General features: G+C 38.4%; 1 protein-coding gene across 3 annotated transcripts in view; it reads right to left on the bottom strand.

Moving 5' to 3' along the window:
• Positions 1 to 527: 527 nt before the first annotated feature.
• LOC149819614 (uncharacterized) overlaps positions 528 to 15,594 on the bottom strand; it is a 107,245-nt gene continuing 92,178 nt past the window's right edge. For all 3 annotated transcript variants that reach the window (XM_089982842.1, XM_089982844.1, XM_089982843.1), the window contains one exon: positions 528 to 1,623. In XM_089982842.1, coding sequence (XP_089838968.1) covers positions 811 to 1,623 — 813 coding nt within the window. In that variant the 3' untranslated portion in view covers positions 528 to 810. The remainder of the gene's footprint in view (positions 1,624 to 15,594) is intronic.

Raw genomic sequence — 15,594 nt, 5'->3', positions numbered from 1 at the left:
CCTACATCCCAATTGAATCCATCTCATTTACATCCCTAGACTTAACGATTTTCGTTAGAAAAATACAGCCATGGAAATATTTGCCAACAATATGGGTGACCATTTCTATATTGTTAATAGCGCACATAATACTCTCTCTCTCTCTCTCTCTCTCTCTCTCTCTCTCTCTCTCTCTCTCTCTCTCTCTCTCTCTTTGTGAAAATATGTTCAGGATTACCAAAAGCACGTCCACTGCATATATCTTTTATTAATTTTATATTAGAAAACAGTGTCTCCTTCGGTCAGTCAACACATACAAAGTTCATGATAATGAAAATTAACATACTCCATGTTTTTGGGAAAAAAAGAAAAAGGCATCAATTCTTCCCCAGTTCCTTTCTGATTCCAGCATTTTGCATCACAGATGCTTCTCAAGCAAAAAGCTACACAAAAGCAAGCCAAAGGGCACACAGACAATTCGATAGGACCAATACGGTTACATTTGAAGGGTGAAACTAATAACTTCAACAAAAATCGTATCAAATTACAATATCAAAGAGCTTATCACTACATATATTAAATTACAGTTTAAAATACTTGTCGCTAGGTGCATGATATTACAACTCTCTCTCTCTCTCTCTCTCTCTCTCTCTCTCTCTCTCTCTCTCTCTCTCTCTCTCTCGGGTTTCTTAGGAGTGACAGGCTAGCTCTTATAAGATCCACGATGTGAAATTACCAAATGCATAAAATCCATAGATTTACATACATTTAGACACTCAAATATGGAGAGCCCAGCGCCACAAATTGATGGAACAAATACTTGGAAGAAAACTACCGAGGCACTACTTGTGTTGTACCACCCTGTGAATAGAAACCAACATTTGGTGCCTGGTAATAACCAGGCAGAATACCATGCTGTGGTTGTGGTTGCTGTTGCGGTTGTTGCATCTGTGTGGAACCAGATCTTGCTACACCCACCGTCATGTGAGAAGGCAATGGTGGAGGTGGAGGTAAACTGTTTCCACTGTATAGATATGGCATGCCCATCATCATCCCACCTGATTGCACATACTGTTGCTGTACAGGGGGTGGTGGCAATGGTGGAAGCGGCAGAAAAGGTGGGGGCTGCATGCTAGTTGTCGATCCCTGGCTTGAGATTTGTGCAAAACCAGCACCCTGTTGCTGCTGCAAGTGTGAAATATAGGGGCTAGCTGTGTCACTAATCACCATTGGCTTCTCTAATTTGGGCCTTTTATCAGCTGGAAAGCTGCTTGGAGCAAAGCTGCTTGTTTTCAAACCAGCATTCATGGATGCAGCTTCTTCAGCTGCAAGAGATGAGAGAACGGATGTGAGCATCTGGGCTGAGGATGTTGAGGCTGCTAGCTTGGCAGCAACTTCAGCTGCAACAGAAGCAGCTATTTTCTTGTGTTCTTCTGGTGTCATTTTCATATCTGCAGAAGTCAATGGTTGAGGCAGCATGGGCTGAGGCGGCGGAGTAACACTGGAGATCACTGTGGTAGTTGCAATCTGGGATTGAATTTGTTTCGATTCAGCAACAGTAGCCAATTCAGGTGGATCAGAGGTTGGACCTGCAAGTAGCTGCTGTTGCATTACTCTTGCTTGTTCAGCTTGGGCTTGCACAACCTGCAAAATAGAGATCAAATGCTCATGTCAGTGGTGGAAACAAAGTTTACGAGCAGTAGTGACCTAAATGGTCATTCAAGAAATCTAACTGTTCATGACTCACGAGTAAAGAATATATTATAACAATTTTTCACCTTCATTGCACTGTTTGATACATTCTAATATTCATGCATAGCAGTAACAAAAGGTATCCTTACTGGTCAAAGAACCTCGTAATGAAATGCAGAAACAAGTGATATTGTCAGTCACCTAGAAGACGGTCAAATATTTACCTTCCACATTTCAATGTCACCGAAATCAACAAAAATCCACAATCTCTATGTCCTTATTATCAAATGCTCTCCAAAACCAGAGAATCGTGTTCAACAATGTCATAATGTGCATATTGAGCTTTGACCTCATGTTTTCCACATTTGTACTTTGTGTAGTGCCTATATTGCATGCAAATCAGATGCACCAAACCAATACTATTGGTGTAAAAGCTACTATTGCTTCAGACTACCGAACTAATGACGGATGGCATAATTGCTGCTTTTGTGCCCTTGTGATCTCAAGCATACTGGTGTTATGTATTCAGAACGGCTTAAGTTCTAATTGAAAGAGATCTTGGTTACAAGAAAATGAAACAGTCTCTTACAAGTTCCTTGGAGCTGCCTATAAAATAGGCCAAGATTTATCCATCTCAAGGACACTTCCAAACATTAAGTGAAGGTCATACAATTCCATGGAGAGAGGAGTGATAATTAAATGACATAAGTTTTATTTAGGTATCATTATTTACGTTTAACCAACAAAATATATGAGGCAGAATTTTAATACATTAAAGATAACGAGGTCAAACTCTGCCTGTGTATAACTGTTTAGTTATACACTGCCGGTCCCAAGCCCGGATAAAGGAGGAGGGTTGCGGTAGGCCAGTGACAACCAGCATAAAAACTTAGTCACACCCTATGAATATGAACCATTTCGTTGGGGCATTTCCTACTGAGCGACGCGTTGTACTCTATAGGCCCGGAGGTAGTGATAAATGGGCAAGGGTTGTTAGGTCGTTGCCCAGAAGTGACGCGTCACACCGGCGCCCGGGTGTGGTGTCAAATAGGCAAGGGTTCCCTCACTTTGTTGGACAGGTGGGGGTAAAGAAGATAGTTCAAGACTATAAAATTAGGTTAGTCACTTGGAACATAAGGTCTTTAACTGGTAAGTTGGTAGAGTTGGTAGATGTTATGTGTAAGAGAAAGATGGATATTTTATGTCTACAAGAGACCAAATGGGTAGGTGAGAAAGCAAAAGTGAAAGAACCTTGGGGATATAAGATTTGGTATACAGGAATAAATAGGAATAGGAATAGAGTAGGGATTGTTATTAGTCGTAAGTTTATAGATAATGTAGTTGAGGTCCGTAGGAAGGGTGATAGGATTTTACTTATTAAATTAGTATTAGGTACGGATATTATTAATATTATTAGTGTTTATGCACCTCAAGTAGGTTTAGATGATTCCATTAAGCGTCAATTTTGGAAAGATTTAGATGGAGTAGTACAAGGGATATCTTATGGAGAAAAGCTTTTCATCGGCGGTGACCTTAATGGGCATGTAGGCATTAGTAGGGATGGATTTGAGAGTATCCATGGAGGCTATGGTATAGGAGAAAGAAACGAAAGTGAAGAAAGGATTTTAGATTTTGGTTTGTCCTATGATATGATCTTAGCAAACACTTGGTTTAGGAAGAGGGAGTCTCACCTAGTAACATTTAAAAGTGGGGTTAATACGAGTCAGATAGATTTTTTCTTACTTAGCAAGAGAGATAGGGGTTGTTGCATCGATTGTAAGGTTATACCGGGATAAAGTGTAGCTACACAACATAGTCTTAATTTTAGATCTTAGAATTAGAAAATGCTGCAAAAGGGATAGACAAAGGATAGATCCTAGAATTAAGTGGTGGGCACTGAAAAGAGCTAAACAAGGAATGTTTGTAGAGCAAGTAGTTAAGGAAGTTGATTGGTGTCTCGAGGAGGATTCAGAATCAATATGGAATAAGATAGCGGGTGGCATGAGAAAGGTGGCTAAGGAGGTATTGGGTGAGTCCAAAGGCAGTGCACCGTTAGGTAAGGATACATCATGGTGAAACGAGGATATCAAATTAGCTATTAAGGTTAAAAGAGAGTGTTATAGAAATCTAAGTAAGAGTCGTGATAATGAAAATTTGGAGAAGTATATGATAGCAAAGAAGGAAGCTAAAAAAGTAGTTTGAAACGTGAGGGATAAGGTATATAAGGAGGTTTATGACAAGTTGGATACCAAAGAGGGCGAGAAGGATATTTATAGGCTTGCAAATATGAGAGATAGAAAATCGAGGGATCTGGGTATGGTTAGATGTATCAAAGATGAAACGCAAAGGGTTTTAGTCAAAGATGAGGAGATTAAAAAGAGATGGAAAGATTATTTTGATAAGCTATTTAATGAAAGTCATGCTCAGGATCTTGGAGACTTCTCAATTCATTTTCATGAGATGAATCGTGACTTCATGCGTAAGATTCAAAAGAAAGAAATTGCAGAGGCTTTGAAAAAAAATGAAATCAAGAAGTACAGTTGGCCCAGATGGTATACCTATCGAGGCTTGGAAATGCTTCGGAGAGAAAGGTTTAGAATGGTTGACAAATCTTTTTAACAAGATTTGGCGGACAAATAAGATGCCTAATGAGTGGAGGAAGAGTACTTTGGTGCCTCTATATAAGAATAAGGGTGATATACAAGATTGCACAAACTATCATGGTATAAAACTCGAGTCATACTATGAAACTTTGGGAGAGGGTGATTGAGTATAGGTTGAGGAAGGTTGTCATGATATCGGAGAATTAATTTGGTTTTATGCCTGAAAGATCAACTATGGAAGCTATACATCTTCTTAGACAACTTATTGAGAGATATAGAGAGAGGAACAAAGATTTGCATATGGTTTTTATTGATTTGGAGAAGGCATACAATAGAGTACCTAGAGATGTTCTCTGGTGGACGATGATGAAGAAAGGTGTTTCTCTCAAGTACATTAATATAATTAAAGATATGTACGAAGGAGTAGTAACCAATGTCCGCACTTGTGGAGGGGTGACAACCAATTTTCCTATAACAGTTGGGTTACATCAAGGATCTGCATTAAGCCCTTTCCTATTTGCTATAGTGATGGATGAGATTACGAGATCAATTCAAGAAAATGTACCGTGGTGTATGTTGTTTGCTGATGATATTGTTTTGATTGATGAGTCTAGAGTTGGGGTTAATGCTAAGTTAGAATTATGGAGACAGACATTGGAAGCAAGAGGTTTTAAGTTAAGTAAAAGTAAGACAGAATATATGGAATGTCGATTTAATAAGCAACAAAGTAATGATGAGAGTGTAGTGAAGCTTGGTGAGCAAGAAATACCGGTGGATGACTGTTTCAAATATTTGGGATCTATCATTCAAAAGTATGGAGAAATTGATGGAAATGTAAATCATAGGATAAAGGTTGGGTGGATGAAATGGAAAAGTGCAAGTGGAGTGTTGTGCGATCGTAGAATGCCATTGCGGTTGAAGGAAAAGTTTTATAGGACGACAATTAGGCCCGCTTTACTATATGGTACGGAATGTTGGGCTGCCAAGAGACATCATATTCAAAAAATGAGTGTAGCTGAGATGCGTATGCTTAGATGGATGTGTGGAAATACAATAAAAGATAAGATTCGAAACGAGGATACATAAGAAGGTAGGCGTTGCACATTGAAAATAAGATGAGAGAGAATCGTTTACGGTGGTTTGGACATATTCAGCGAAGGCCTAATGATGCTCCAGTTAGAAGGATGGAGAAATGAAAAAATATATTAGTTAAAAGCATGGTTGCCAGTTGAGGAAGCGGGAGCGGGAAGCGATACGGGAAGCGGGAGCGGGAAGCGAGGCACTTTCAAAATTTTAGGAAGCGGGGAAGCGTGGGACCACTTAGGAGCGATTCAGGAAGTGTCTCGGAAGCGACCTAGGAAGCGTCTCGGAAGCGAGGGGGAAGCGAAAAAAATAACAATAAAAAATAAAAAATACAAAAAAATTGAAAAAACAGGAGAAGCGTGGGGGAAGCGAGGGGGAAGCGTGGGGGAAGCGCGCTTCCCATTAAAGGGAAGTGCGTCCCCCATTAAAGGGAAACGCGTCCCCCATTAAAGGAAAGCGCGCTTCCCAAAAAAGGGGGACGCGCTTCCCAAAAAAGGGGGACGCTTCCCCCCACGCTTCGGAAGCGCGACGTTCCGCGCTTCCCCTTTTAGCTAGGCGCTTCCGGTAACCCTGGTTAAAAGAGGTCGGGGTAGGCCTAAGAAGGCTTGGATGAAGATGATAGGAAAGGATATGAATGCTTTGAACCTCACCGAGGACATGGCATTCGATAGAAATGATTGGAGGAGAAGGATTCACGTGGAAGACCCAGAATGATTTTTTTTTTGTTCATATCGCCGACCCCAATTGTTTTGGGATGAAGGCGTAGTTGTTTTTGTTGTTGTAAAGATAACGAGGTCAGATGGCCGTGTATAAGCCACAAAATTCCAAAGGTACAATCACAGACACCTTGGTCCATCCACGAGCATCTTGCAGCCAACAACACCCTGGCTATGGGAAACTGCCAAATCAATGGAGGCATCATCCACGGCAAGAAATATGTTTTCAAGGAATGCACCTTGGTAGTTCCTAGATGTAGCATTAACCTGCTGACCGAACCAGCCCTGCACAGCATTGAACAGTGTCCCTACTCTCTAGTTAATCATGTTGTATGGATCCAATTATTTTGCTTCATTCCAAAGATTTTCACATGTATTATAGCTGATCATTTCCTTAGATGACATAAGATATAGAACCAGCTTGTGAAACACTGAAGAATTCAAGTTAATCATGTGATACATCTTTCTAGAATAATATCTTTATTACTTCAGAGAACTCCACCAAGAAATCCCGGTACTGCACCTAGCACAAATCAAGTACAAGAAACTGAACCTTGTGGAAGTAGGAAATTAAGGATGTTTATTTACATAGAAGTTCTACTGAAAAAAAGGTACCTGATCACTCTCAGTGATATGAAGAAGAAAAAAAAATTACCTAGGGCCTATTTGTTTCATGTAGTTTTCATGGGAAATAGCTGAGCTGGGATTAGCTTCCCTCCCTTTCCCGCCATGGTGAAACAAACACCCAATCATCATGGTAGGAAAGTGCCATGTTGGCACAAGTGGACCCTAGTTTTTCCCCACCAACCTCTTTTCATGTATAAACCTCTTTGTACCTCCCTGCATATGAAAGATCTTCCATTTGAAAGCTGAGCTGGAGAGTTTTCAGAAATCCATACCCTTTTCTATGAAAGACCCATCCCCTTCATGGGGGAATGAAACAAACAGGCCCTTGGGCTTTAGGATTACTTTCCATATGAGATACTTCAAGTATGTATTGCAAAAATTCATCTAAAAGAATTCAAGAATAAGCAAAAGATTTAAAATTTCAAGTAATGTTTATGTTATCTTGGTGTACTGGACTGTGCACTAAGAAGGTAAAAGATGCTAGCACAGACATTTCCCACTAGCTCTGATTTCGTGCATATGTAAAGCAAGGGCTGAATATTCTTTTATTTTTTCTTTTCCAACAAGCGCTTGAGTATAGGATGGTTTCTCTAGATCACAAAGTTTCATAAAGTTACCTTCATGGAATTTTGAAGTCCATTATTGGCAGTTTGCTTTTGGAGTCCATGGAATCAAGACTTTGCGCCTATTATCTTGAAATTTTGACTTTTTGCTGTTTCATGGCTGGTGTTACTGTGAAGAATCCTCAAATAACTTGATACTTCATATACTCAAGACACAAAATAAATGCACAGTGTTTATAAGCTTTACAAAGAAGTGCAATAAATGCACAGTGTTTATAAGCTTAAAGAGACAACTTCTCACTGTAATACTTACATTCAATGGGCTCACATAGCCCTTATTTATAAGCACACTTAAAGAGTTGTTGGACTATTCCCAACGGCTCTTATTAGAGATGTTGGGAATCAGCCCAGCGTCTACTTTTTAAACTGTGTAACACTGGCTGACTGTGTACAGAAATATTACATAAAAGAACATAAATAAGAAATGAAAACATTACAAAAATAAAAAAAAATAAAAAGGAAGAATTACAATCATATTCAAAAACATGAATATGCGTAAAATGTAAAAATGACTAAAATACCCATACAACTAATACAAGAAAGAAATATACAACAACAACAACAACAACTACGCCTTCATCCCAAAACAATTGGGGTCAGTGATATGAACCAAAAAAGAAATTCATTTTGGGTCTTCCACATGAATCCTTTTCCTCCAATCATTTCTATCCAATGCCATGTCCTCGGTGAGGTTCAAAGCATTCATATCCTTTCCTATCATCTCCATCCAAGTCTTCCTAGGCCTACCCCGACCTCTTTTAACTAATATATTTTCCCATTTCTCCAACCTTCTAACTGGAGCATCATTAGGCCTTCGCCGAATATGTCCAAACCACCGTAAACGATTCTCTCGCATCTTATTTTCAATGGGTGCAACACCTACCTTCTTACGTATCTCCTCGTTCTGAATCTTATCTTTTATTGTATTTCCACACATCCATCTAAGCATCCGCATCTCAGCTACACTCATTTTTTGAATATGATGTCTCTTGGCAGCCCAACATTCCATACCATATAGTAAAGCGGGTCTAATAGTCGTCCTATAAAACTTTCCCTTCAACCGCAATGGCATTCTACGATCGCGCAACACTCCAGTTGCACTTTTCCATTTCATCCACCCAACCTTTATCCTATGATTTACATCTCCATCAATTTCTCCATACTTTTGAATGATGGGTCCCAAATATTTGAAATAATCATTCACCGGTATTTCTTGCTCACCAAGCTTCACTACACTCCCATCACTACTTCGTTGCTTACTAAACCGGCATTCCATATATTCAGTCTTACTCTTACTCAACTTAAAACCTCTAGCTTCCAATGTCTGTCTCCACAATTCTAACTTAGCATTAACCCCAGCTCTAGACTCATCAATCAAAACAATATCATCAGCAAACAACATACACCATGGTACATTTTCTTGAATTGATCTCGTAAGCTCATCCATCACTATCGCAAATAGGAAAGGGCTTAAAGCAGATCCTTGATGTAACCCAACCGTTATCGGAAAATTGGTTGTCACCCCTCCACAACTGCGGACATTGGTTACTACTTCATACATATCTTTAATTATACTAATGTACTTGAGAGAAACACCTTTCTTCATCATTGTCCACCAGAGAACGTCCCTAGGTACTCTATCGTATGCCTTCTCTAAATCAATAAAAACCATATGCAAATCTTTGTTCCTCTCTCTATATCTTTCAATAAGTTGTCTAAGAAGATGTATAGCTTCCATAGTTGATCTTCCAGGCATAAAACCAAATTGATTCTCTGATATCATGACAACCTTCCTCAACCTAGACTCAATCACCCTCTCCCAAAGTTTCATAGTATGACTCATGAGTTTTATACCACGATACAAGAAAGAAATATACATTTTATATATATATAAGTAGATGAATATATGTACATATATATGAAATATATATGTATATGTAACTTCTTTTATATATAGAAAATACATTGTCTTATGAATTACAATTTAACACCCCCCCCCCTCAAACTTAGGGCAAGATGATCGAAAGTTTGCGAGGAAATTGAACAGCGGAGCAGACAAAGCTTTGGTGAAGAAATTTGTCAACTGATATTCTGAAGTTACATATGGAAGATCAATGACCCCTTTCAGATATGCTTCCCGAACATAGTGACAATCCATCTCAATGTGGTTAGTCCGCTCATGAAAAGTATGATTTTTGGCAATGTATATTGCACTCTTGTTATCACAGCATAGCTTGGTGGGCCCTTCTATTGAGATCCCCATGTCTTCTAATAGCTGATGAATCCATACAATTTTCATGGTAGTAGTCGTCATGGCACGATATTCAGCTTTTGTTGAAGATAGAGACACTTTTTGTTGTTTCTTATATCTCCATGAAATCAGCGAGTCTCCTAAAAACACACAAAAACAGTGGTGAAGTAACGGTTATTTAAGTCACCTCCCCAGTCAGAGTCAGTATAAGCAATTAATTTTAATTCAGAAGAAGATAATAAGAATACTCCATTGTTTAGTGTGCCCTTTATGTATCTCACAATCCGCAATATGACACTCATGTGAACTGATGTTGGTGCATGTTGAAACTGACTTGCAGTATGAACTGCATGAGAGATATTTGGTCTAGTAATACTCAGATACGTCAAAGATCCCACAAGCTGTCTATAGGGGGTGGGATCAGAGAGAAGGAATACCATCATCAATCTTTATTTTGGCTCCAACTATAGCAGGAGTTTCACAAACCTTATCCCTTGTAATACTTGACCTATCAATAATCTCATAGGCAAGCTTAGTTTGAGATAAAAAATACCCTTTATGAGAGTATGCTACTTCAATACCCAAAAAATAAGTTAGAAATCCCAAATCAGACATTTCAACCCTATCTTTCAAAATTGATTTTATGCTTTTAACCTAAGTCACACAGACTCGGCTAGGGAGGTGCCGCACCCGAGTCGATACGCCCCGACACGGGTGCGGACATGGGTGTGGCTTCGGACTCGGCGTGGACTCGGTCAACAAGTCGAGGCTGAGTTCGTCATAATTTTGGACTCGATCAACTTTGACCGAGTCCAAAAATGTCCATTTGTCCCTAAAAAATGAATTTTTTTATATTTTTATTTTAAAAAAATATAAAAACAGTCAGTGCACAGTCACAGTGCACAGTGTTGTGCACAGTGATGTGCAGACTGTGACTGTACACAGTCACCGACACAGACACAGACACAGACACAGACTGTGTTGTGTCTGTGCACTTTTTTAAAAAATAATATATATATATAGCCGAGTCCCCGTGTCCAAAAATTTTAAAATTGCGCCGCACCCATGTCGCACCCGCACCCGCACCCATGTGACATAGCTTGTAACCCCTTTAGAATCACTTCCGATTATAAGCATATCATCCACATATAAGAGCAAAATGACAATCCCTACATTGGTTTTTCTAACAAATAAGGCAGTGTCAGTGAAACAAGAATTTTCTAACATTACGAAGTTAAATCTATCATATCAAGCCTTGGGGGACTATTTTAAACCATAAAGTGATTTTCGAAGGCGAAACACTTTACCTTTGAGAGTCTTCATTCATGGTGGAGCATCCATATATACTTCTTCATTCAGATCACCATTTAGGAATGCGTTTTTAACATCCATTTTATAGATGTTCCATTTGATAGATGTTTCATTTGTTGATTGAGGCAACGGTAATGAGACATCGGACAGTGACCATTCGGGCCATAGGGGCAAAAGTTTATTCATAGTCAATCACGTATTTTTTACTATAACCCTTTGCAACTAATCGAGCCTTATATCTCTCAAGAGATCCATCACTTTTAGTTTTTACCTTAAATACTCATCTACACCCTATTGCTTTATTACCCTTGGGAAGATCTTGGAACTATCAAGTTTTTGCCCTGTTGAAAGCTGAAAGCTCACATTTCATTGCTTTCAGCCATTCATCATTCTTTTTGGCTTCTTCGAAGTTTCTGGGTTCTATATTGGAATGAATGGCGCTAAGGCAGGCTCTATGTTTAGGAGTAAACGAATCTTATGAAATAAACCTAGAAGGTATCTTTCTACTTCTCTCAGTTCTTCGTAGGTTTTCATCATTTGTTGAATTGGACCCACTAGGTTCACTGAATTTTTCAATTGCACTCCTAAAATTGTTTCTATCTATATGGGTATATGTTATAGGATCTCTCAATGCTCCTTTATTTCTATATTGGGAGATAGGTGGATGAGAAGAGTCATCTTGACGTCATTATGAATGAATTCGTCATCACTATCATCATTATCATCATCATGTGCTAACATTTCAAATAAAAAAGAGTAATCCATGTTTTCTTCAAAGGTTTCACTCCTTTCAAAATCATTAACATTTTCCAAAAAACTCACATTTCTGGAAACATATAGCTTGTCATTCTTAATATCATAACAACAAAACCCTTTTTGGGTTTCGGAATATCCAAGAAAAGCACAGGCAATGGCTTTTGGTGAAAGCTTGTCGTTCTTGTTAGTAAGAACGAAGCATTTACAACCGAAAATTCTCAACCGACTATAGTCGGGTTCTTTGGTATACAAATTTTCAAAAGGCGAGATATTGTTCAAGTTTTTAGAAGGTAGCCGATTTATCAGATAGACAGATGCTAAAGTCGCTTCAACCCAAAAACCTTTTGGGATGTTTTAAGAAACAAGTAATGTTCGAGTTGTCTCTATTATGTGTTTATGCTTCCTTTCGGCTAATCCATTTTGTTGAGGGATTTTCGGATAAGATCTTTTGTGAAGAATACCATGACTTTAAGATAATTTTTTAATTCACTTGAAAGGTATTCTCCACCAGAGTCAGTTCTAAAAAAATTTAGATTCTCATTAAATTGATTTTTAATCATCGTATGATAGGTTTTAAAATTCGAGAAAACTTCATATTTGTGTTTAAGAAAATAAATCCAACAATATCTCGTGTAGTCGTCAACAAAAATAACATAATATACAAAGCCTCCTTTTGATAGGACGGGTGCTGGTCCCCATACATCTGAACGGATAATTTCAAAAGGTCTTACTGTAAACATAGATCTTTGACAAAAAGGCAATTTTTTTATTTTCCCAAGAATACAATCGTTACAAGTGAAATCATTTTTACATAGACTTTTAACAAAAGGTAAATGAGAATTTTTTGCAATATTTGGATGTCCAAGTCTCTTGTGTCACACATTAATATCCTTTTGTTGGACAACATTACAAAACGGGTTCTTTGAAATTTGAAGGAAATCAACATAGTATAGATCGCCCTTCCTAGAGTCTTTCTCAATCAATCTCCCGGACCGACGATCATGTATCCAACATTTGTTAGATAAAATCTTTATATCACACCCATGATCCGAGAGCTGAGAAACGGAAAGCAAATTTAAGTTTAATTTAGGTATAAATCTAATTTTTTGAATAAAGAACCCTTGTTTTTCAAAATTTCCTATTCATTTTACTTCAAGAGATGTTCCATCCGCGGTTGAAACAAAAGATGGAGAGAGATTTTTTGAGTATTCGAAAAAAGAACTAAAATTGGGGTCATGTGAAAAGAAGCACCCGAATCTAAAAGCTAAGAGGTCTTACCGGAAGGAGAAGAGGTTGACATGGCGGCTCCGGAAATAGCCCCTTTTAGAAGAGGTTGAAGTGCATCCACGATTTGTTGCAATGAGAGAACTCCATTAGAAGTTAACGAGCACTCTTCCTTTTGAGGTTGGGATGTAGTAGCCATGGCAAGTAACTTTTTTCACTTTGGGCAAATAGGCTTGATATGCCCCGGTTCCTTACAAAAATGGCATAAAAGCTTGTTATAATCCTTTTTCCCTCCTTGACCACTTGAGTTTTGATTCTTGAAGTGAGGAGACTTGTAGGTCCTTAAGTTGTTCCCCGGTCTTGAGACAACATTAACTCCTTCATTTTCTTCATTATTGGAAGGTGTAGCTAGAACACTTGGGTTGTTCTTGCTTAAACCCATACGAGTCTCTTCCCCACTTAGTTTAGTAATTACATCTTCAAGAGAGGGAGAAGTAAAGGTGGATAAAAGAGAAGACCGGATTTGTTTGAATTCAGGCCTAAGCCCATTCAAAAAATTAAAAAATTTATCTTCTTCCAATTGTTTATGACGAAGCTCTATGGCTTGTCCACTCCACTTGGGTTCGAGCATAGCAAGATCATCCCAAATAGAAGAGAGTTCGACAAAATACTCTCTCAAAATGAGTCTGAGGTGGCGCCATCTGAGATGCCTCCTCCTGCAGCTGACACTTGTCAAGTGTGGAGCCACCATGAGGTGGCGCCACATGTCCAGCTCTCCCTTCTCTAGAAAAAGCAAAATTGCTCCCCTTGAGGTGGCACCATTTCTGAAAAAGAGCTCTCCTCAAAAATAGCTCTGCAGCTTGATTTTAGGAAAAAGCAGAAACCAAAATTCAAAAACCCTTGAGGTGGCGCCATATGCTTCCTCTGCTCCTTCACTTTGACACATGTCAGTGTGGAGCCACCCTGAGGTGGCGCCACATGTCCATCTCTACTTCCTCCAGAAAAAACAAAAGTTCAAAATTTTAAATTCCCTACTGAGGTGGCGCAAATCCAGAATTTTCCATTTTATCATTTAATTTATTTCACTTTGCAAAATAACAAAGTGGGCCCACACATAGGTGGCGCCACATGGGAAGCTCCTGCAAAGAAAATCAAGCCAACCTCATTTCAAAAAATTTCAAATTCTGCTGAGGTGTCTTATTTACAAAAAGTCATCTCTCCTTGATGAAGAGTTAGTGCCTTCTTTTGGAGGTAATATTTATGGGACAAGTCCCTAGAGGTGTACATCTTCTCAAGATACTCCCACGCTTGAGAAGCCTTCTTAAACTTGATAATATTGGCGTTAATTCTTGTTTCTACGGATGAGAAAATCAATGAGAGGATTTTAAAATTCCTCATCTCCCATTCTTCATGCTTTTTGGTGTAGTCTTCAAGAGCCTTGGCTCTTTCTTCGCCTTCAAGGATTTTTATTTATCCTTTCTCCATCAAGGTTATCTTTGGCTCCAATTCGGGAATCGAGCCTTGGACATAGCCTCAAAGCCATTTTCCTTTAATACGAGCCTCCATGTTTCCGGCCCAAACGTGATACTTGGACCCATTGAGTTTGAAGCCGAGAGAAAAAATGAGTCTTTTTCACCCATTAGAGAGAAGAGATGATGAAAAAGAATACGTACCACAAGATTTTTAGACCTTTCTTGATAGAAGAGTCTTCTAAAATATTGGAGGAACAAGTGGATCCACTTCAATCACCAAAAAATTGAGGGCACGCTTTTCGAGGCACCCGAAAAAGTGAAAATCCACATGATCTTTCTTACTCCAACCTTGCTCTGATACCATGTGAAGAATCCTTGCAAACAATCAAATTTTCAAATAACTTGATACTTCAAATACTCAAGACACAAAATAAACGCACATTATTTGTAAGCTTTACACCATAAAAGAAGTGCAATAAATACACAGTGTTTATAAGCTTTACACCACAAAAGAAGTGCAATAAATGCACAGTGTATATAAGCTTAAGGAGACAACTCCTTAGTGTAATACTTACATTCAATGGGCTCACATAGCCCTTATTTATAAGCACACTTAAAGAGTCGTTGGGCTATTGCTAATGGCTCTTATTAGAGACGTTCGGAATCAGCCCAACATCTACTTTTTAAACTGTGTACAACAGTCAGTGGCTCAATAGAAATATTACATAAAAGAACAAAAATAAGAAATAAAAAAATTACAAAAATAAGAAAAAATAAAAAGGAGGAATTACAATCATATTCAAAAACATGAATATGCGTAAAAAGTAGAAATAACTAAAATACCCCTACAACTAATACAAAAAAGAAATATATATTTTATATATATAAGTAGATGGATACATGTACATATATATATATATATATATATATATATATGTATCTTCTTTTATATATATAAAATATATATAGAAAATACATTGTCTTATGAATTACAATTTAACAGTTACCATTCCATTTAGGGGTGTCAACGGGTCGGGTTTGGTTTGAACCAGAGTTACCGGAAGCGCCTAGGCATATGAAGAAGCATGCTTCCACGAAGCGTGTTTCGGAAGCGCGAAACGTCACGCTTTCGAAACACACAGGGAAGTGCCTTTTTTTTTGGAAGCGTGTTTCCCTTTTATGGGAAGCTCGCTTCCCCCACGCTTCTCCACTTTTTCATATTTTTTGTATTTTTTTTCTCTTTTTTCGCTCCCTAGG

The sequence above is a fragment of the Nuphar pumila genome, chromosome 12, assembly GCF_984573655.1.
Source record: "Nuphar pumila chromosome 12, dmNupPumi1.hap1.1, whole genome shotgun sequence".
Lineage (NCBI taxonomy): Eukaryota > Viridiplantae > Streptophyta > Magnoliopsida > Nymphaeales > Nymphaeaceae > Nuphar > Nuphar pumila.
The sequence above is the reverse complement of the archived record's forward strand: the minus strand, read 5'-3'. Positions and strand labels throughout refer to the sequence as shown.